Source organism: Astatotilapia calliptera, chromosome 20 (assembly GCF_900246225.1).
Source record: "Astatotilapia calliptera chromosome 20, fAstCal1.2, whole genome shotgun sequence".
Taxonomy (NCBI): domain Eukaryota; kingdom Metazoa; phylum Chordata; class Actinopteri; order Cichliformes; family Cichlidae; genus Astatotilapia; species Astatotilapia calliptera.
Window position 1 is genome coordinate 20,062,951 of NC_039321.1, and position 21,370 is coordinate 20,084,320.

The window sequence follows — 21,370 nt, forward strand, 5'->3', positions numbered from 1 at the left end:
TAAGATTCAAATAAACAGTAACTTAGTTTTAACTCTTATAAGGTGTAATTTGCAGCAAACATGTCCATAATCACTCCAGAACTGAGCGTCCAGTTTGACACTATTAAATATTCTTTGTAGAAAGAGGAGGGGCTGCTTAGGGGAATATGGTATGTGCACTAACTGCCCAGATATTGGGTCACTTAGGTTTTCACTTCCAATCACATCTGTGGCGTGACTCCTGTTAATATCATTATCCTACAATAAAAGCATATAATATTTTTTTACACATACAGTAAAAGTCAGTCTGCACAACACTGGGTCAAGTGTTCGGGGGTTTCCACAAACTCACACAGAAAGTCAACTGTTTATTTGAGTCCATTATCTTCAGGGAAACCTAGAAGCATCATCAGCATCCCTTTTCATATCATAGTGAGAAGTAGGCACGCCATCTGGCTTTCCACAAGAAGTGGAAAAGGCCCTTTTCCTTGATTAGCGGAACTAATCCCCCCCAATGCCTATTATTGAAGTGAAGTGCAGGAACTCTTTATTTTCCACGGTCATCTCCTCTGATATAACAGCAGAGATCCCCATCTTATCAGGACTGTGCAGCAGGAAGATGGCCCCAGCAGCTTAACTAATGGACGCCGCTAATGTGTTTGGCAACGACAGCGTTTAACTTTAAGCCTCAACCCCAAGTGGGAATACAATATGGAGAACAGAGAGCAACATCAGGCAAAGGCACCTGAGACGGAATGAAAGTCACAAATGGCTAATGAAACTGTGATTATGTGTGAATAGTTTGCATGTGAGACCACCCAGAAAAAGTGCCGTAAATCACCTTTTTTTTTCTTTAAAGCTTCAGTGATTTCTCAGACAAACCAGATCACTGCCATGAAGACAAGTTGCCGTTTTATAGCCAGAGCCTACAGTTGCACAGAATTACAGCAGCAGAACCAAGGGAGACAGAAAGATGATGAATATGTGTGCATCTAAAATTATTTTCCTGTTTGCTTACTTGTGATACTAAATCAGTTCAAGACATTTTAAGCCTGACAGTCAGCGGTGAAAATGTGGAAGTAATTAGTCGATTTTCTCTGTGCTAGATTCACCCCGAGGAGGAAGGCTACGGCTTTGAGATTGAGGAGAAGAACAAGGCCATCGTTGTGAAATCTGTCACCAGGGGCTCACACGCTGAGGTAAACACACACACACACACACACACACACTTCTTCCAGCCTCGGGGTGTCAGTTCCACTAGGTAATGGCTGTCTACTCTCTGGACGGCTGCTGTCACTCTGTCTCTCTCCCTTTTTTGAGAACTCTGCTCTGATTGGCTGCAGAGCCATTTGCAGATATATTTTTATGTTTAGGAGGGAGCAGCTTCCATATTGGTATTTGTCCCGTCCGTGCCATTGTGTCAGCCTTCACTGATGATGGGGAGGGGAATTACAGTGACAGCTCAATGGCTATAATACAAGATGGACGAGCCAATGTTTTCCTGTCTTATTGATCATTCATCCTCTTTTTATGTCCTCTTACTCGCCTTAGACAGGTGACATACTTTACTTCTGGCCTGTCCGTCTCACAGCCCAGCCTGTATACTGTTAATCGTTGCAATGTTGTCATGAACACACATGATGGTGCCCTGGTTGTTTTTCCTCCACAGCCTGACTATAACTGTCATGTTCCCCACTATTTCCACATTTGTATCCTCATTTCTCCCGTGCCCCTGTGCTGCTCTGCAGCTCTCGATAATCTTCATTTTTATGCACTGCCCAACTACCACACTAAACCTTTGCTTCTCTGTTCCTTATTACTCCTTTTTTCCTTAATTTCGAACCCCCTCTCACTCTATTATTCATTCCCCCGTGCCCTCCACCCCCCACAGTGGGGCGAGGATTGCTAGTTGTGACACAGCCCGTGTGCCAGCGCAGTGAATGAAGCTCAGCTGATTCCCATGGGGCTCTGAAAAGGGCTGAGAGGCACACACTCACACACTGAGCTCTTTCACTATATGATACTATTATAGAAAGTCACGTGCAGACTGGCACCCATGCTGTGTAATCACACACACATATACATGCACCCCTCTGCATTCAAATAGCTCTGGCTCCTCCCAGTCGTTCCTACATCCACGCTGGGCCTTCAAACAGAGTCGAGGCCTGGCTTAACCAAGGCCATCCCACCGGATCTTTGCCCAGGACACTGGACTCACACAGTGAGTGCACAGAGGCTGTATTCTTCTCACAACGTGACTGAAGATGACTGCATTTAAATGCATGCTGCAGGCTGATTTGCTGTGTGTCTGTCATTTGTAAAGAGATATCAGAAGCTGAAATCCGACTGAAAAGCTTGAAAATGTTTGTTTCTTTGGGAGCAGGTATACTGGTTTGTGCAGCTGCAACGCGCCTTGACTGAAGAGATTGTATATTAGCTAAAGGAATCTGGCAAGATCCGACAAAGCATCAGAGGTCGCAGGCAGAGCAACTGGCAACATTAGGAAAAAAATTATAAAGTGACGCCCTTCAGTCTGGAAGTGCGTGCAAATCTAACACAAAGCAGGCATGACACTCAGGTCTAGCAATCATGCATTTTTATCATATCCAGTGGCCAATCTTTATACGCACTCACTGCATACAACTTCAGTCAAATGCTGGAAAATACACGACAAGACAGAACAGGCTGTGGGAATTTGGAGCAGCAAACAATGCTTTTCGTCTTATCGCTTGTTTGTTTGTTTTCTTCTTTGCTCCTTGGAGGCACATTATCATATACCAGCACTTGATTGTGAGTAATTCACGTTAGACAGGGGAATTGTACACAGTCTCTGTCTCACTCCGGTACTTGCTCGTAATTTTAAATTGAATTGCAGTCCCCCGACCTGAAACTCTTACTGTGCGGATGTTGCCTTTGGGAGGGGGTTCAGGCTGAAGCAAGCTGCCACCTATAAATAACCACATTCTGTCTCCTGTCTGTCCGTCTGTCCGTGCAGATGGCTGGCCTGCAGGTGGGCAGGAAGATCTACACCATCAACGAGGACCTGCTTTTCCTCAGGCCTTTCTCGGAGGTTGAAACCATGATTAGCCAGTCCTTCTGCATACGACGCTCCCTGCGGCTGCTGGTTGGCACCAAGGCCAAGGAGTGAGGGCTCATGCATATGTGCTGAAATACACAATGTCCACTCATATAGACCGCACTGGTCTGATTGGTATTTTCTTTTTCTTTTTTTCCAGGATCGTAAAAATCCCTGACAACCCAGACAGTCTCTCCTTCAGACTGAGTGGCTCTGTTCCTCCTCATGTCCACGCTGTAAGGAAAGGTAACTGACTTCTGTAGCCACAACAATCAGCAGAAATATGCATTTTTTTCAGAGATAGCAGAAGAATTTCATTATTACTCCTTCTCTCATGAACACTCAGAGAATAACACGTAGGACGAAAGCACGGTACCAGAGTTTAATAAGTAGGCTACAAAATGTCATTTATAACAGCGTTGCTGTATCGTTAATATCTGGTTTCTGTCACATGGCGAAATGGCAGAAATAGTGTGCAGTTTTGTATTTAAAGGTAAAATAAGACCATGGCTTTGTACGTGTAATGGAAAAATAATCAGTTGAGCACTTTACAGCTCCCGGGGAAGTGTAGTTAAATTATTATTTCTTGAATGTAGTTATAAGTGACCCATATTTTGCTTATGAGCCAACAGTGGAGATCCGTGAACAGATTTGTAAGATGTTGACCTTGTTATTTCTGCACCAGTGCCAGTAAATGCATTAAAAGTGTTTACGGTGTCAGAAAGACAAATAATTCCGAGGGAATTCAAAGGAAAGATGAGGTAACCCTAGCCTCTAACCACCTGTTACATTCTGCTCTTAGTGAGCCTCTATTAGGTTTTTATGGCCACCTGTCAGCCAGACAGCCCACGGTCAGGGTTCAAACCCTTAATAGAGCAAACTACTTTTCAAACACACACAATGTTCTGTGATCACAGCTAAAACTGTAATGGGTAACTGAAAAGACAGCTACTTCTGTTTCCCCTTTTCGTTTCTCCTACTTTTCTTTAAGACCTCCTTACTATATAGCCTGTTTGTCGGTCTCTAAATAGAAAAATCAGCAGTGTGTTTAGAAGTTAAATGAGGGATGAATCCCAATTTGTAACCTAGCAGCAGTAAGGCGAGGATACACACATGCACCCTAATAAAAAAAGACCAGCCAAGAAATTTGGTCCCTTGGTTTTATTGTCTTTCCTCCACTTTCTCTCCCTCTTAAACCCACCTCCTTCTTCCCTACATGTTCCTTTTCTCACTTTCCTAACATCCTCAATTACTTAGGACTCAGTATGACGTATGTTTCATTTGAATTCAGTGGCTAGTATTTTTTACCCCATTGTTTTTAAATGACTTTCTCTGGGAGATTTTCATTCATGGGTCAAGTAGTCTCCTTAATGTGGTTACTGCTGGCACCCTGGGTGGAAATGATGCCATCGCTGGTATTTTTAGATTGGGCAGGAAGGTTAATCGAGGTGTTGATTGGACTTCCAGGCTGTAAAGCCATTAGTAGCTTGAGACAGCATGTTATAGCACTCCACAGAGTGATTTCCCATTTTCCTGTAGAAACAATAGAGGAAATGTTTTGTTGAGAACTATGGGAATTGAATCCAAAAGTTACTTTTTTTTAATGAGTTCACTATGTTATGCTTAATTCAGTCATCCTGAAGAAGATGTTTCCCAGTTTATGTGTGGTGTTGTAAATGGTTTTTGCCTTTGTGCGAACTCATGATCCTGTGTGGAAATATTACAGGCTGGGAGGCAGCAGCGTCTGGTCTTCAGCCGGGCCAGGTCGTCCTGAAAGTCAATGGCAACAGTGTCAATCACAGCGACTACCAAGAGGTCCTGGAGCATTTCACAGCCCAGCGCACTCACCAGGAACCTCTCCAAGCGGTGAGCTAACATAGGCCAACAAAAAACAAACTATTCTGTAACATTAGAGCAGGTTTTCTAGCGTTAAGTCTCTTCTATTTAGCCCATATTATAATTGAAAGTTAAATCCCAACAAACCACATCATCCTGCTCAGTACGGTGCATGGTGTTCTGTGAGGTTTTACAGTCCTTGTGTGTTGTTATGGCTCTAACTGTAAGGGAAATCCCTGAGCGCTTTATTTAGCAGACAGTAAACCAAGTAATGCCACAAGACAGCATGAATAGTGTCAGTGGTAGTTTTGGAAGTTAATATGTCAGATCATTTACTAATGGGGGAAAGCTCAATAAAAACCACATTTGACAAGCTAACAGCCCAAAGAATAGAGGTCAGCCAGACATTCCTGAGATGGTTCAGAAAAACAGCATTTGCATTAGTTGACTGTTTGCTCATTTCATCTGCATTTTTGGCTGGAATGGTAGGTTTCTTAGTGAGATCCAAAGTGAATTACAAGCTGTCACTATGTCGCTACAGGTTATATAACTCAAAATACACTCCTGCCTGGAGTGAAACAGTATCCACAGTGTTCATTCAGCCCCACTGCCAAAACTGCATGAGTTAAATTCTTTATTAAAGTAACATTAGTGAATTGTTTTGGGGTTGTTGTTTTTTTTTTCAAACTGAGCCATGACTAAATAACAAGTGTTTATACTGAATACTAGATGGCCAATGTCAAAACTACAAACTCCTCTTTGGTTGTTTTGACATTCCTGCAGAAGCTACTCATGTCTCCAGGCAGTATTTCAAAAGGCTGCAGACAGAGCAGAGCAAGGTGTCCTCCATACGATGTTTTGTCTTATTTTATTTAGCTGATCATTTAACCAGTTTGTTGTCGGTGGTTGAGTGCATTGCATTGTTCATTTAGGTGGAATCAGTCTTTATTGCATTGTCAGGGTAAAAGCTTCTCTATCCATACTTTAGCTTCTTCCCTCTAAAATACGTGTCTAAAGCCCTCTCATATTTACACAGCTTGATGTTGATGTTTCTGTTTTTCATCATGTTCTCATCCACATTAAAATTCCAACAAATAGTCTACCAAACACTGCAGCCATGCTGACGGCTGGTAAAACTAATATCGGATGGGTCTGTCTAGATGAACTGGTGAGAGAGAGGGGGCCCAGACAGCAGGCGCCCCGGCGACTGATTTTTTTGAGCTTTAATCTTCTTCCCACAGTGTCACTGGGTGTATCGAGCATTCGAGGATGTGGAAGAGCTACAAAGAGAGAGGGGTGCAGATGAGGAGGAGGACAGCCCTTTCAAGCCTTACCCAGTGGAGAATGGCTCTGACCACGAAGAGGACAAAAGCACCAATGGAACAGGTGAAACGTGTTGCTGTGAAATTGTTTGCAGTCTTTTGTTTTGCTTGGATTTAAAGTTTTATCAGTGTCGCAGTATGTCTTTGATTTCTGTATGAAGCTTTCAATCCCCAATTCCTTTGCGGTTTTTCCGCTCATGTCAGCTAGTTTCATTTCAGTCAGCAAAATGTATCTGAGCGAAATTAGTGCTGCTTTGGCAGCTTTTTGCCTTGTGTGTGAATCCAGATTGATTGCAGGCTTCATGCTAAAAACATGTGACCCTGCCAAAAACATTACATCAAAACATTATGTTCCGTCTACAATGCTTTTTTGTTTTTTGTTTTTTTCATTTGACTTCTGACTTGGGTCATATTCACCGTGCCGCTAAAAGTGGCTTCAGCAGTAGGTAATTTGCTCTGGATATAGAAAATTCGCAGTTTGAAAATGACACTTCCGCACGCTACAGTCATAGGACGCCATTAAGTAATATTCAGTGTACACTTAGTGGCCAATTTTCCCACAGTGCTGGCAGGGTAAGCACACTTGACAGATGTGCAGCACACTGTGTACCTTTACATGTGTCATTACTAAAATGACTTAAAATGATATTGTGTTTTTTCCTCAGAGATTTTTATACGCACTACATTTTTGTTTTTTCATGATTTTGAAGTGATTTGAGTTTTTTTTAAACATGCACATATCATTTTATTTTTTCGGTTTTTGTATTTTAGTTGGTTATTTACTTTGAATGTATGTCAAGTATTTAATTGAAATCTGTGATCCACAGACTGCAAGCTGGGCAGACTCTCCCTGTGTGATCTGCCTCTGGTCAGTCTGACAGTTGATAACGTCCACTTGGAGCATGGCGTGGTGTATGAATATGTGAGCACTGCTGGCATCAAGAGCCACGTCCTGGAGAAGACAGTGGAACCCAAAGGCTGCTTCAGCCTCACTGCGAAAGTGAGTTTTGTCAAGATGAGAAGTTTGTTCAGCTAAAGCCTACATATGCATTTATCGTTAGACTGGTGGATAGTCATGCTAAATATTGCTTAAGTTTCAAACAGTAAAGTCAGCTTAATATTTTGTTTTTGCTTCTGGTTTCACTTACTGGAACTGGAAAGCAGAAAGTTTAGCTGGGGTAAAACTCAGCTGCCTTATTTCGCTGCTACGGCTAGAAATGCTAATTTGCCAGTGATTGAAATGGACTAAATCGGGTTCCTAAACTGTTATTGTCAAGGTGATCCATCGTCAGCAATTGTTCTTGTCTCTACAGATCCTGGAGGCGTTTTCTGGCGATGACAGCCGCTTCGTTCATAACTGCAGCCAGCTCATCTACCAGAACGACCGAGTCGTTACCATGCCTCAGTACGAGTTCAGACAAATCTGCGACACCAAGCTGGAGAATATCAGGAGGCGTATCAGCAGCTATCAGCAGGTATTGAGACATTCTTGTGTTTTCCCTTGAGCATAGATGTGAACACAGGAATGTTCAGTCATATTATTTTACTAAACACATTTTATTTTGTGACATGTGACTAAACGGTTCAGTGGAACATCCTTTTCTATAGCAATAAATTCACATTTTTGCTCCCCCCAAAAAAGACATGGCAATTTTTTTTTTTACACTACTCCTATTGCATTAAATGCGTTTTGAGCAGCTTGGTGAAAGTGTGTTAAGAGTCTCACAAAATGCTTTTTCAAGACAGTTGTGTTTGTCGTGTAGACCACATGCCACTACCTGGTAAACACATTTTGATATTTGTCTTATTTTTTCCTGACATATTACACAGACTGTAAAAGAAATCATATAAAATCCAAACCCATTGAATTATTAAAAATAGCATCGCATCTAAGAAACATCGAGGAGCTTCATTCTGATAAGAAAGCTAATATCTACAATAATTAAATGCAAACTTTAATTAACTCAGTCGCTCACATACCAGAACCCTTATCAGAAGCTTTACGATATCATGAAGATGCAACAGTTGTAGTCATATCATTTTTTAATTCACTAAACTCATTACCTTCTTCTTCATGGCTTCTCCCATTTTGTTTCTCTTTTTCACACAGTTTGCTCTGGAACTGAGGAACAAGGTGTGGCCCTCTGTCAGGCAGGCTGGGGTTCGCCCTCACCCACTGGGCTGCATGGACTTTGTTCCCACCAACTGCCACATCAACTTGATGCAGGTCTCCTACCCCAAAAGCACTACCTCTGCCGGCAGGACTTTCAGCATCCGTTTTGGTCGTAAAAACTCCATCTTTGGCCTGGACCCCGACCAAGGTAGGAGCTGCGCACAGTCCTCTAACCAAGAAGATTAGAACAATCTCAACAGTGTCACATTTTCACTGCGTAAAGTAAGAGTTGCAGGGATTTATCCCTCTCATGGTAATATAGCTTACCACTAGCTCAGTGATCATTTTGATGCTTTGATGCATTTGATGCTGTGACTGGACCAACCCCAGCCTCCCAGTGTAACCAAAAAGGCCCAACAAGGATTCTCATGGTAAAATTAGATGAGTAGGTTGCTATTAAGACTCCATTAGCCCTCGGCCATTATATTCAAGTTACTGACATGAGAAGTGAGTGAATGATATAGGAAAAGACCTCAGTGCAGAGCAGGAATGTGTTCACTCTGTGGTGTGTTAGAGGTCACAGAGCAGAGGAAAAAAGTGAGAGATTTAGTTGAAATGGAAAGTAGAAGATGTTCAAGGAGAGAATAAAGTTTGGAAATACTTTTAAAATTTGGTTTTCAATAGGAATTTTAGAGGTTAACATGTGAACTTCTACTCTCAGCAAAGATGAAAAGGCAGTACAGCTGTCTAGACAGCAGACAGTCAGCATTATTCCAAGATGCTCGGCCCCATCTTTCCTCTGAACACCAGCTGCCGGTCAGACATCTGCCAAGCACTTGTACTGATGAGATGTTGCTGTGGCTCTTTTTTGAAAGCTGTCGTTAGAGTTTGAACTGTCTTAGATCACCACGAGTATTAAATCTGTTTTCAGTTTTTGGATATGTCAGGTTATTACAGCTTAGCTTGGCATTCAACCCGGATAAACAGACTTCCTTTTACTGTGTATATTAGCTGAACGATGGTCTTTTTAAGACTTTGTTTTTCGTCAACACCAAATTAAGAACAGATAAGAGTATTGCTTCATAGCTTTTGAACATCTGGCACAGATGTAATTGTCAGAGCGTGAAGTCCTTTTCATTCAATCACCCGTAACATCTCTCCTCTCCTTTAGCACAACTGAACCCCATGTCCCACACTCAACATTGCATGACCAGCATGGGAGCTCCGTCCTGGAGCTGCTCTGGTTTGGATGGGGATGAAGCGGATGGCAGCGGGGAAGTGAATGTGGATGGAGGGGAGGGCTTGAATGATAGTCGCCACGGAGAAGGCGGTTTGAGTTTCCTGCTCAAACAGGAAGACACCGAGACACAGGACGCCTACATTTACTTGTACAGTCGTTTGGACGTTGCTGTGAGGGAAATGAAGCAGTATGTTGCTCAAATAGATGTGTAAGTATTACAGCTCGTATTCATCACGTTTAATTTAACAGCACTGAACCTTATTTTCACATAAATGTTTTCTTATCTTTTGAAGGTTATGCCTATTCTGCAGATGTTTTCTTCAATCACGTGTGCCACATATTAGAAAAAAGAAAACTTTTACTCACATCCATTCAGAAATTAGTCCCAGCATTACCGACCTTCTGCTGTTATCAGATATTTCCATTCCACTACTGTTTTTGAGTCGGCTATTTTCGTAACCTTCTCGCTGACATTCAGAGATCTCTGTGTGAAACGCTGTTATCCCCACAGCAGCCTGTCTTTGTCTGTCCTCCCTCTGCCTTGTTTAAAGCTGAGGATTTACAAAAGGAACATTCTTCAGGCCCAAAATATTTATGGGCCAGGCCCAGTACAGGAACAGGGAGTGAGGCCAGGATAACATCAAGAGAAAGAGACACATATTGTGTGTCTGTGCTGAGGAAGGGGTGTGACAATTTGAATGAATACATGTGTATGTTTTAGTTATGGGGGAGCCCATGCATTGTGTATTGTATTAGAAATGTAAGCATAACAGTGTCTTGACATGAAGACTTTAATTTGAATATAAATGATCAAGTTCTATAAAAGCTTTGAATATGCTAAAAACATAACACAAAATTATGGCATATATGTTATATAAATTATGATATATGCTCTGTATCATATGCTAAAGATATGTAGATAATGTCTCCAAGGTAAAGGGCAATATCTATATTTTGTTGTTTTCAGATATATTTGTTTATATTTTTTTCTCTAGGCTGTTGTCATCCATCACCGAGCCTACACAGCTCCAAGGAGAGGGCGGAGAGCCTCCAATCGATGAGGAAAATCAGCCGCCCGCCCTGGTCCCCTGTGAGGATGGATGTGACCAGGACAAAGTGGAGCAGGGCGGCACTAAACGAGTCTGCTTCAAAGTGAACGAGGAGGACCAGGAGGACTCCGGCCACGACACAATGAGCTACAGGGACTCCTACAGGTAAGTGCTTACTGAATATGCAGCTACAGGTTACAGTGTAACCTGGCATGGAAGCCTTAAACACACATTATTCAAAAAGCACCTGAAAAGGTAATAACAAGGCGCTGATAAGACACATTAGCTAAAGCTTCAAATAAACAGGCTTAGGTTGAAGACCCCCGGAAAACCATGAAGAAGAAGGCCTTGCTGGCTTGTTAGCCTATGGAAACAGGATATGCTGGATATGCTTAGGGAGCAAACTGCACTGTCTATCAAAGATGCTGGGGAAAATGGGATTTACTTCCATATTGGAAAACACAACTGGACTATATTCTAAAAACTTTTATCTTGCTCTTGATTTCAAACTGGCATATTAGAGCATACTTTCACCTTTTCTGTATATTTCTATTGCAAGTCGGCATGATATCATTTAAAGTGGTATTTACCTCATGGTTTTCCGGGGGCCTTCAAGGTATTTACCTCTCAAATTATATTTTCTACAATTTGAGACCTAAGTAGCTTATATATAACTCCAATATATAACTTGAAACACTTTGACCTTAATTATTTAAAGTAATATTTTCATTTCATTGTTTATTCATTCATCTGTTATAGCAGCATCACAGGTTAAAAACAACTCCTTAAAAACAAAAACAGCGCTCTGAGACTCCCACTTTACTCCACAAACCTATAATGCTTCTCATTTCCCCCCTTTGGAGGCTATAATTCATTCCAGATGTTGCCATTTTAACTGAGATGCAGGGCTAAAAATGACTTCAAAATACTCTGGTTGAATCTGGTTATGTCATTTGCTTGTTGCAAGTTCATTCAGATGATTTTTTTTTTGAGGAGTGTGTGTGTTCACTGAACAGAGAGCCACTGAGCCCCACCCTCCACCACCCACTAAGATATAGTTATTGGTTGTCAGTGCGGTGGGCTGGTGTATAATAAAGCGAAATGTTTGGGGCGCGGCCTCCTCACCCGCTCTGTCATTAAAGCCTGGCCACGTCGTGTGAAATGCAGCTACCTCATCATAATAAAATGTATAGCAAAATGTCGGCTCTTCTGTGTGTGGTATAAACGCACGCTCATGCACTCACACTTGCACACAGAACTGTTTACTCAGGGTTTTTTGAGGCCAAGTAGGAAAAAAGTACTCTGGTCAAGGTAGCTGTACAAAGCTGCCTAGTGAATGTGGATGAATCATCCCACTTGTAAAATTTTGCATGTGATGAAAAGTGCTTATGTGTTTCACGTGTGGGTGGTGCTTTTTTTTAACGTTTTTGTCCAGCTGAGAGAATCAGGCAGTAAAGCCTGAGGTGGTGACAGACCACAGTAGAACTCAACAGCTGGAGGTCAGTGGCCAAGCGCAGCCTGTGACAGATGCAATGTTAGAGGAAGGACAGGGGAGAATGACTTTTACGCACACACGCACACACGCACACACACACACGGTCAACAAAAAAAATGCAAAGGGGACTGGGGTGAAAAAATACACAAAGAAAATAGTGTTTGTTCCAAACTCTGCTATATTGTGTCTCCCATAAATCACTGCTTCTCTAGTGTGTGTGTGTGCATGTGTGTGGTGTTGTTCGTGCTGCTACATGTTGCTTACATGTGATGATGGTGGTGTAGAGAGCTGTAGGTGAGCATTTAGACTGAGATGTGGTAATCCACAGTGAGCGCTGTGTGGATGAGAGCGTCATCCATCAGTAGTGGATGTCTGATCGCAGGATAAAGTGTAATGATCTGCACTAGACCTTCTCATTAATGGGGAGAAGTGAACCCAGACACACACTAGCAAAATACTCATCTAAACCACTGAATCCCTTCCCTGTCTGAGTCCAGATTTTATTTTTTCTATCTAAAATGTCTCCAATCTACTTTTTCCAGGAAGCTCAGAGATTGTATCACCATTTTTTTCTTGTCCTTGCTTGCCTAATATGTAAATAAGCCTAAAAATCACCTATAATATGTATCTTTTCTAGGAAAATGTGCTAAAAATATATTAAGTGTCTATTTGATTATGGAAGAATATAATCATTCAAGCTGTTTTAGTGAATATGCTGACATTATTAGCATATTTTAAACCTTTTTTTTAAAAATTGCATTGAATAGCACATAAATAGCATATAACAAATGGCTACAGTTTAAGTAGGAATGTCAGAAGTTGCTAATGAGTTGTTCACTATCACCCCGCCTGTATTAACAATTAAAAAGATATCATCTTGTATATAATTTAATGTAAGTGAGACCACGAGAGCTGTGTGCAGAGGTGTGTTTGCTCTCCATTACTGCGGACAGGTTAATTATCACAGTCGTACTCACACTGTTGGCAGGAGATGTGTGAAGCTAAATTGGATGTCACCTTCTCTATCCATGTGTGTGTGTTTGCGTGTATGTGTGTTTGTGTGTGTGAGACAAAGGCAGAAGCCAAGTTTGTGTGCATGCCTCTGAATTCAGTGAGGAAATGCAGCTCCCTATAACGAATCGGATAGAAAAAGGGAATAATACAGTATAAAGAGAGGAACATATATCATTTTACTGTAAGTATGTGATATTGTTTTTGCACACATTTATGAGAAGCCAGTGGAGCATTCAAGCCAAGTTATCATTGTAGCACCTCTACGGTAGCCACCCCCACCATCCCAACAGCACAAATTTACATACATTGGACACCACAGAATAACCCAGCAGGTGATATCCAGGCTCCACTCCCCCCACTTTGTCACCCTGCCAGCCCAGATAATAGTAAAGCAACACAAAGCCTGTGATGGTGTTTTGTAGGTTGTAGTCGCTCGTAGGCCATTTGTCATGGTAATTCAGCTTGTGAATCATTCTGAGCTTCTCTGAGGGGGATTGCAAGCGTGCTCACTTAAAGCCATGTATAATTTGAGCCACATAAATCTTCCACTTGCTCCCGGTAATCATGGTGAATCACATCGATGTATGACTATAAATACCAGCCCCGCTAAGGCTGAAATTGTCTCCGCACACCAGCAAAGGAAGAAAGGAATACAGTCCCAACTAAACGTGAAAACTAGGAAAAGAAGTTGTTCATAAAAGCGTCTTTGTAAAGTGGAGAGCTCCATTTTATGCACACGCGATTTATATCCGATTTATTTGGGAATCTGATATAGCTACAGTTTTACTGAATGCAGCTCTGTGTAAGGCAGCAGCAGTTGTTGTTGTTGTGAGAAGCGTTTAATTGCCTTTGGTTTCATATACTGTAAATCAGAAAAGGCATTTACAATCACAAGGATTATTTGGCAGCATAATTACTAGATGCAGCTTTCCAAATTCTCTCTGTGGTTTAAGAACGGAATGAGCCCTTTTTTCCCTAATGCTTTTTAACTGGGTGCTACTTGTGTGTGTGTGTGTGTGTGTGTGTGTGTGTGTGTGTGTGTGTGTGTGTGTGTGTGTGTGTGTGTGTGTGTGTGTGTGCTCATTGTTACAGTGAATGCAACAGCAACAGAGACTCCGTCCTTTCCTACACCAGTGTGCGAAGTAACAGCTCTTACCTGGGGAGTGATGAGATGGGATCAGGTAATAAACGGCTTTAAGTTGATCTGTGCATGTGTAAATAAGCAAGGTGTATTTAATGTTTTGACTCTCCTCCACATTGGATTTTACACCACACACTGATCAGATCAGATCCGATGTTGGAATGAAAAGCCAGCTCAAAGGAAAAAAGAAGGATCTCTGTTCCAAAGTTAATTGGATGTAAATAATATAAGCTAGGCTTATGCAAACATACACTTCTGGATGCTTAAAAACAAGAAATAAAGGATATTTCCGTAAGAATAAATCTGTGTGAGCCGTCTCATGATTTACTCTGTGCTACCTTGTTTTTTCCCAAGACACAGAAATCCTCTAGATATAGCTTGGAGGTGACTGTGGCTGGATATTATAGAAGCTGCATTTCATTTAAAGCCACAATAATGTGCAGCGAGCCAAGTATGTGTCCACTGCTATTTATTGCTTTGTTTTTTATCAGCGTTAAGTCATGAACAGCTCACGCTGAGATGTTGCGTTGTAATAATTTATTAGCCTTCATTCGGTCTAATATGATGCTCAGGTTAGATTTTGCAGTGACAGATGGAGAGAAGTGTGTTTTAATAAGCCCAGATGGTCGAATAAAAATTAATACTTGTTGTAGAAAGTGTGATTATTGCCTCTCATCAGCTATTTGCTTTTACTCTCAACTAGGGGACGAGCTGCCGTGCGACATGAGGATTCCCTCTGACAAACAGGACAAGCTGCACGGCTGCCTCGAGCACCTTTTCAACCAGGTTAGTTCGACCGTTGAGTTCGGAGTAAGTAAGTAATTCCTGATTAACTTGGAATTTTTTGCTGTATTTCCCCAAAGTGCTTTGCCTAAGCCCAGGCCTAACTCTAACCCTAGTTTTTAAACAGACTTTAAACTCAGCCACTAGATGTAGAAGTTAAAGATGAAGAAACAGGGAACACACATGTCAGCATTAACCATTTGGAACAGATCACTGTGATGGTAATCAGTCGGCATCTGGGCTGAGTTACCTCATGCGGCTTGCTGTCCTCTGTTCGGGATTCTGGCTTTCTCTCTCATCTCATGACTTCCTTTCTTTCTCTGTTCTCCACTCTGTCTCCTTGAACACGCACAAGCTTTCACTGATGCACGGACTAAGTTGAAGACATGTGTCCGTCGTTTCATCTCTTCTTGATGTCCTTTGATTCCCTGCTGGTGGAGTTGGGGGGTGATAGGGGCACAGCTACTTTGGCTGCAGTAGTTCTTTGCACATGTAAACAGCAGCTCAGGGGGCCTGCTAACACAAGCCTTGTTGTTGTTAATTCTGGAAAACCTCTAGTGAACTAGAAGAAAAACTGGCTTCATTAACTGAGTGTGTGCATGCTTTTATTCCTGCATGCAGGTTGACTCAATCAACAGTCTGCTCAAAGGACCCGTCATGACCAAGGCCTGCGAGGAGACCAAGCACTTTTATTCTGACCACAGCCAGCCAGGTACAGATTTGTTTGTGTGTGTAAGCACTGTCGAAAGGTGTCACTACGGTTCTGTCAGAGAGCTGGCGCACAGGCTTACAAGTTCTCTGGTTTAACATGAACAGAGTTTCGCCAAACCGAAGACTGGACTGTTCGCTGTCGTTACGTTATCCATAAGAACATCCAGGAAGACCCTTGGAACCTGCCCACCTCTATCAAAACCCTGGTGGAGAGCCTACAGAGATTTGTGGATGGTTAGTAGAAAACGCATACGTGCATGCATGCCACGTGTTCATATACAGTTACAATCTCTCACTCCGTCTTGTTTTTTCTTCTTTCTTTATAGATGGAAAGAATCAGATCCTCCTGGCTCTGCTCAAGTGCACAGGTAGAGCAGCGTGTCACTGGTAGAAGAGAAAATCAGTTTATATTCAGATCAGCTCAGCAGCAGATAATCAGACTAGGTTCAATCCAGTTCTAATTTTCCATAAAATTAACAGAAGAGGTGGACCGTGCAGTCGCCCAGCAGAACTCAGGTCTTAAGCAGCCAGAAAGGTCTCAAAACAGGAGCATTTAAAATTATTCTAACAGCTCTTTGCATATGAGGTCATCCATCATATGAACTTACAGCCAATTTCACATCAGGAATTCTGCAAATCTTTAAAACCTCATTTTAAGGATCCCATACATACACATGTATATTTATGTAGGTTTATTTAGAAAGTAATGAACACATTTCCAGTGCAATCAAATCATACAAATCATTAAATCAAAGTTTTAGCATCATTTTTGTCAAAAAGGTCATAATCAGATGTGTGACTATGTGCTGGAATGAAGATTGGTTTCAGAGCACAACATACTCCAGTCTGAACTTTCTCCAGTGACATATGGCATTAGTTAATGGCAGATATCCTCTCATGGTATTCAAGCCAATAGAATCAACTGTAAGCATTAGAGCAAGTTCAGGATATGTAATAAGAGAGGTTACAGTAAGACTGGATACCTTACCCTCTCCTCCACAGTGAACTTCCTTTTTCTGCTGCAGATGTTGTTTTATGTTGTTCTCTTTGGTTTCATTGCTTTTTTTCACCCACTTCAACTCCTCATAAGTCCCTAGTCGCGTGCCCCCTGAACTCTCTATGTCACTGGCGTTATCATTCCTTTCTTTCTCCCCTACCAATACCAGACACATCTCTGCAGCTGCGAAGGGACGTGATCTTCTGCCAGGCGGCGACGGCTGCTCTGTGCACGCTAGCCGAACAGGTGCTGACTGCACTGCGTTCTCGCTTCAACAATGCCGGCGAGTACCAAGAAGACGGCAAGGAAACCAGCCGCAAGTGGCTAGAGCAGATATCCGCCATTGGTATTTTGCTGCACTTCCAGTCCACGCTGGCTCCACACCTGGTGAGGACAAGTTTTGTATTTTTGTTTGGTTCTTAGAAAGTTGGCTACATAGCGTTGTAGTTTGCAAATTTGCCTACTAAACCCAAAGATGCTCAATTCGAGCCTGGGAAGAGGCACGAATCCCTTGGGGGACTGCCTCAGTGAGGGCATCTGATCTAAAAACCTGCCAAATCAAATATGCAGCGCTTCCTGCTGTGGTGAGTGCTCATGAATGAGGAAGCAGCCGAAAGTAGCTTTATTTACCTATTAGGGGAAAAAACAACAAGGTTCATAGTTTGGCGTAAATTTTAAATAATAACTTTCCTGTTGCAGCTTTTTCTTATTGTGTGTGTGTCTTTCTGAATCAAATACTCTGAAGTCTGTATGACTTTGTAGCCACACAGCTGTCACCACAACTACCCAAACTCTTACTCTGGTGCAACTTCTGAGCTTTCTTTCTCTCCTCGGGCAGAAAGAGGAGCGGACCATGCTGGAGGACACCAAGGCGGCCCTGTCGGATTTGGACAAAGTCACTGTGTTCTTCAGGCAACTGGAGGATGAGTGTCTAGTAGCAAGTAAGAGACTCCCATCAACAAAGACTGACTTGCCTCATTCAAAGCGCACTGGCGTTAATGAGCAGCTGTATGGTTTCACCAATTCTGAATGAACTTCTATTGTGTGGATGCGTGGTCGCTGCTTAGGGTGAAATTGCCATTATGCCACTGCAGATTTCATTTTCTTTTCCATGAAGAGCCGCTGAAAAGGAACTCAGACAGATCTGTGGTGACTCCATAAATCACCTTAAACAAGGGCAGAGCATTTCAGATATCAAGGTCGCCTCTTTTAATCTTTATTGCTGCTGAGAGACACTTGACATATGTCACATAAGCACCCCTATAATATAAAAACAATATTGAAGTACTTAAGAACACAAATTGCAGTATGCGGTATATTGGAGTAATATTTCTTTGAACCATGATAATAGTAAGCTTTCTCCTGCCAATTCACCAAAGGGTCCAAGCATTTATTATAGTGCAGTGCTGTAGTTTCAGCTGAGGATGCAACCAGGTTGTTCAGAGTGGGCTTTGTGGACATCTTTACATAACTGGGTGCATTTGTGGCTTTAATAAGCTTGGTATCTACATTCACTAAAGGTGCTCTGGGTTACCGGAAACCCTTAAAGTCAAAGATACAAAGGATGACTGCATCGTGAATCGCTCCTCTTTTCAACAGCCTCAATGTGGCCAGCAGAGATTGCTGCTCAAAGGAAAAGCGCAACGTGCACTTCCCATTTTAAAAGGCAAATCTGTGGATGAAGCAGGAATTTGCTATTCTGTGTTCATGCTTGGCTGGAGAAAATATTTTGTGCACATTTGCATGTATTTTACACAAAAACATCACTCAGTGCATGCACTAACGTATTGCTATCGGTCATTAGTATTGTATTCCTTATGTATGGCAGGTATGTGGGGATAGATATACTTTACAGGTCCAGTCTGGTACAGTTTGCTATTAAAAAATGTTAATGTTAACCAAGCTTCTTTGCTGACATCAGCTCAGACTGCTGCAGTGCAGGTAGATGGTTTTTGGCGTCACAGTCCATTGGACACTATTGATTTGCTAACAGCATTTTCAGAGGGATGAGAGGTATATGTAAGGTACAGACGTTTAAGCACCACAGAGTCTGAAGGACCTTGAAAGGATCACAGCCAATTCCACAAGGTTATTGCTTGGTAGGTTCTCTAGAAAAAAGGATTGACCCCAGAGGTCACGCAGCAAAGGTAATTTTTTTCCCATTTTCTGACAAGTGCTCATGTATCACTGCTAGAAAAGGTTAGGAGAATTGAGCACAAGTCAGCTTCAGATTTATAAATGATTACTTATCTCATATTTTTTTTATAGATTCATCACAATTTCTTTCAAACTTACAATTTCTAAAAATGTGCCAGATATTGATGCAATTTAAAGGGTTATTACAGAAATCAGGTGCCTCTGTTTATTTGTCCTGCACATGGATCTGGCAGTCTGTCTGTGTTTATAAATTAGAATGCAGTTATTTGCAAACCTCCACTCATCTGTGTGAAAGTGATTGCAGCCAGTGTGAGTCAGACTGCAACTGGTCGGAGACCCGTTGCCTCCCACCTCGCTGTGCAGCTGCCTTGTGATCAAAAGTTTTCGCCCAGAGGTTGACAGTGTTAGCAGCTAGCTGCCATGAGAACTTGGAATCAGTCACCAAATGAAAAAACCCTGAAAATAAATCAAATAATTCAATAAATTCAATCTTCAGTGAGGTTACTGTCCTAAGTTTTTCTTTTAGCTTTTGATTTAACACCCAGCTATTAATGAACTCTGAATATGTGTTTGCTAGACATATGCAGCATTACATTTTAGTACACAATATCTAAATGTATTAAAATGTAATGCAACACGCTTTGCATGTTTTCATTTTCAAGAAGGGCACGCCTACACCTTCTTTGTTTCTTGTTTTTTTTTTTAACTTCTCCCTCATCTCTGTATGTGTGTTGCAGACACACCAGTGTGTTACCAGGTGGAGGGCACCAGGCATGCCCTGAGGGTCACCCTTTACCTGGACAGCTGTCACTTCAATGAGCTCCCCAGTCGGCTGCAGAATGGAGGCAGCCTCAAACTCCACACTGTCCTGTTCACCAGAGGTAAGAAAGGCAAAGAACATAATTCCAGGGTGTAGTTCAGCTAGTAAAACATGACGTAGCGCTGGCAAGTAGAGCCGAGTATCTACTCAAAACCTTTTACTGTGGAACAAGCAACAAATCATACAATGCATCAGGCACAAATTCACTTATATACATTACACATATAGCCTTGGATCATTAAAACACTCAATGCACCATGCAGCCTTTCAGCCTCTTACACATGTGCGTTTCCTTAGAACTTTATTTGATTTTATTAAGTTAGACTGAAGCCTTGTATTGACCATTTAAAACACTCACTTTAGCGCTCCCTGAGTCTTTGTCAGCCTAGTATGAAAGTAAAGCATTATACCAGTCTGCCAGTTAGCTGCTAATTTTCCATGCACGAGTCCTCATCGGATCATTAATCTCATGAGAGACCCCATATTGTTTACCGTGTATTTCCGAATACAACAGTGCTCCAAAACATTTAGTAGTGCAGATTTGCAGATGAACATCGCCACCTACTGGAAAAGAGTCTTGACTGCAGCCTATGGGGAAGCACAGTGATATATATATATAATGAGGATATATTTTTGTCACATATATGCACACTCACACACGCAAACGTTACATTAAGTTAAAGTCATAGGCCAGGGGTCAGCAACCTTTAACACCCAAAGAGCCATTTGGACCCGGTTTCCACGCAAAAGAAAACACTCAGAGCCGCAAATACTTTTTGACATCTAAAATGAAGACGACACTGTATATATTGTTTTTTACCTTTATGCTTTGTGTGAACAACTGAGGTGTGTTGCTTATGAAATCCATGAAGTGCTACAGAGAAAATTACATTTTATTTATGTAATTAACACATTTTGAACTCTTAAAGAAATATAACAAAAGGAAAGACAAAAAAACAAAAACTGTTGTGAGCCGCCATCCTCATATCGCCTTTGGGCTTTTGGAGCCTTGACCTGATTTTTTTTTAAAAAATGGAAAAAAAAGCACTATGCTGCTAAAAAATGAAAAAATGGATATTTGCAAAATTCTGCCTAAATATGTATTTTACCTGGTTAATGTGTGTGGCGGGGTGTGGTCTGCAGCGCTGCTGCAGGGGAGACGGACGCATGTGAGCGGCACCTGCAATCACGCCTCGCCGCCTTAACGTCTGTGCTATCTATGCTGTTGTGTTGGTGTGTGTCAAGTTGTGAACTGAAAAGCTACAGCCGGCTGTATGCGTACAGCAACCGTGTGTGAAAAGTGGTCGATAAAGAGAAGCTGTAAAGCATGTTCATGGAAACATCGTCGGGTCTGCAGACGATGCTCTAACACCAAAAAATAAATAAATAAAAACCATTTATCCAGTTATTAAATACAGTCCTTATCTTTAAAATTGTTAGTTAACCCAATTACATTTGAGCCTGAAAATGAGAGACTGTATAAAAGGGCTGCAATTCCTAAACCAAATCCCTTGAATTATAGTTGGAAGTCTACACTTGAGTCATGTGTGGACTGTTTGGTTTGAGTTCTACTGTGGTGGTGCACAGAGGCAGTGTTATAAAACGTGTGTCATTCTCTAAATATTCATAGATCTAAC

General features: G+C 41.8%; 1 protein-coding gene across 3 annotated transcripts in view; it reads left to right on the plus strand.

The window, feature by feature from the left end:
- prex1 (phosphatidylinositol-3,4,5-trisphosphate-dependent Rac exchange factor 1) overlaps nt 1-21,370 on the plus strand; it is a 77,443-nt gene that overhangs the window by 49,757 nt on the left and 6,316 nt on the right. For all 3 annotated transcript variants that reach the window (XM_026153165.1, XM_026153163.1, XM_026153164.1), the window contains exons 17-34: nt 1,086-1,178; nt 2,975-3,123; nt 3,216-3,301; nt 4,782-4,921; nt 6,133-6,277; nt 7,041-7,213; nt 7,527-7,688; nt 8,324-8,534; nt 9,498-9,774; nt 10,562-10,780; nt 14,217-14,305; nt 14,969-15,051; nt 15,670-15,760; nt 15,865-15,993; nt 16,086-16,127; nt 16,926-17,143; nt 17,595-17,697; nt 19,651-19,794. In XM_026153165.1, coding sequence (XP_026008950.1) covers nt 1,086-1,178; nt 2,975-3,123; nt 3,216-3,301; nt 4,782-4,921; nt 6,133-6,277; nt 7,041-7,213; nt 7,527-7,688; nt 8,324-8,534; nt 9,498-9,774; nt 10,562-10,780; nt 14,217-14,305; nt 14,969-15,051; nt 15,670-15,760; nt 15,865-15,993; nt 16,086-16,127; nt 16,926-17,143; nt 17,595-17,697; nt 19,651-19,794 — 2,554 coding nt within the window. The remainder of the gene's footprint in view (nt 1-1,085; nt 1,179-2,974; nt 3,124-3,215; nt 3,302-4,781; nt 4,922-6,132; nt 6,278-7,040; nt 7,214-7,526; nt 7,689-8,323; nt 8,535-9,497; nt 9,775-10,561; nt 10,781-14,216; nt 14,306-14,968; nt 15,052-15,669; nt 15,761-15,864; nt 15,994-16,085; nt 16,128-16,925; nt 17,144-17,594; nt 17,698-19,650; nt 19,795-21,370) is intronic.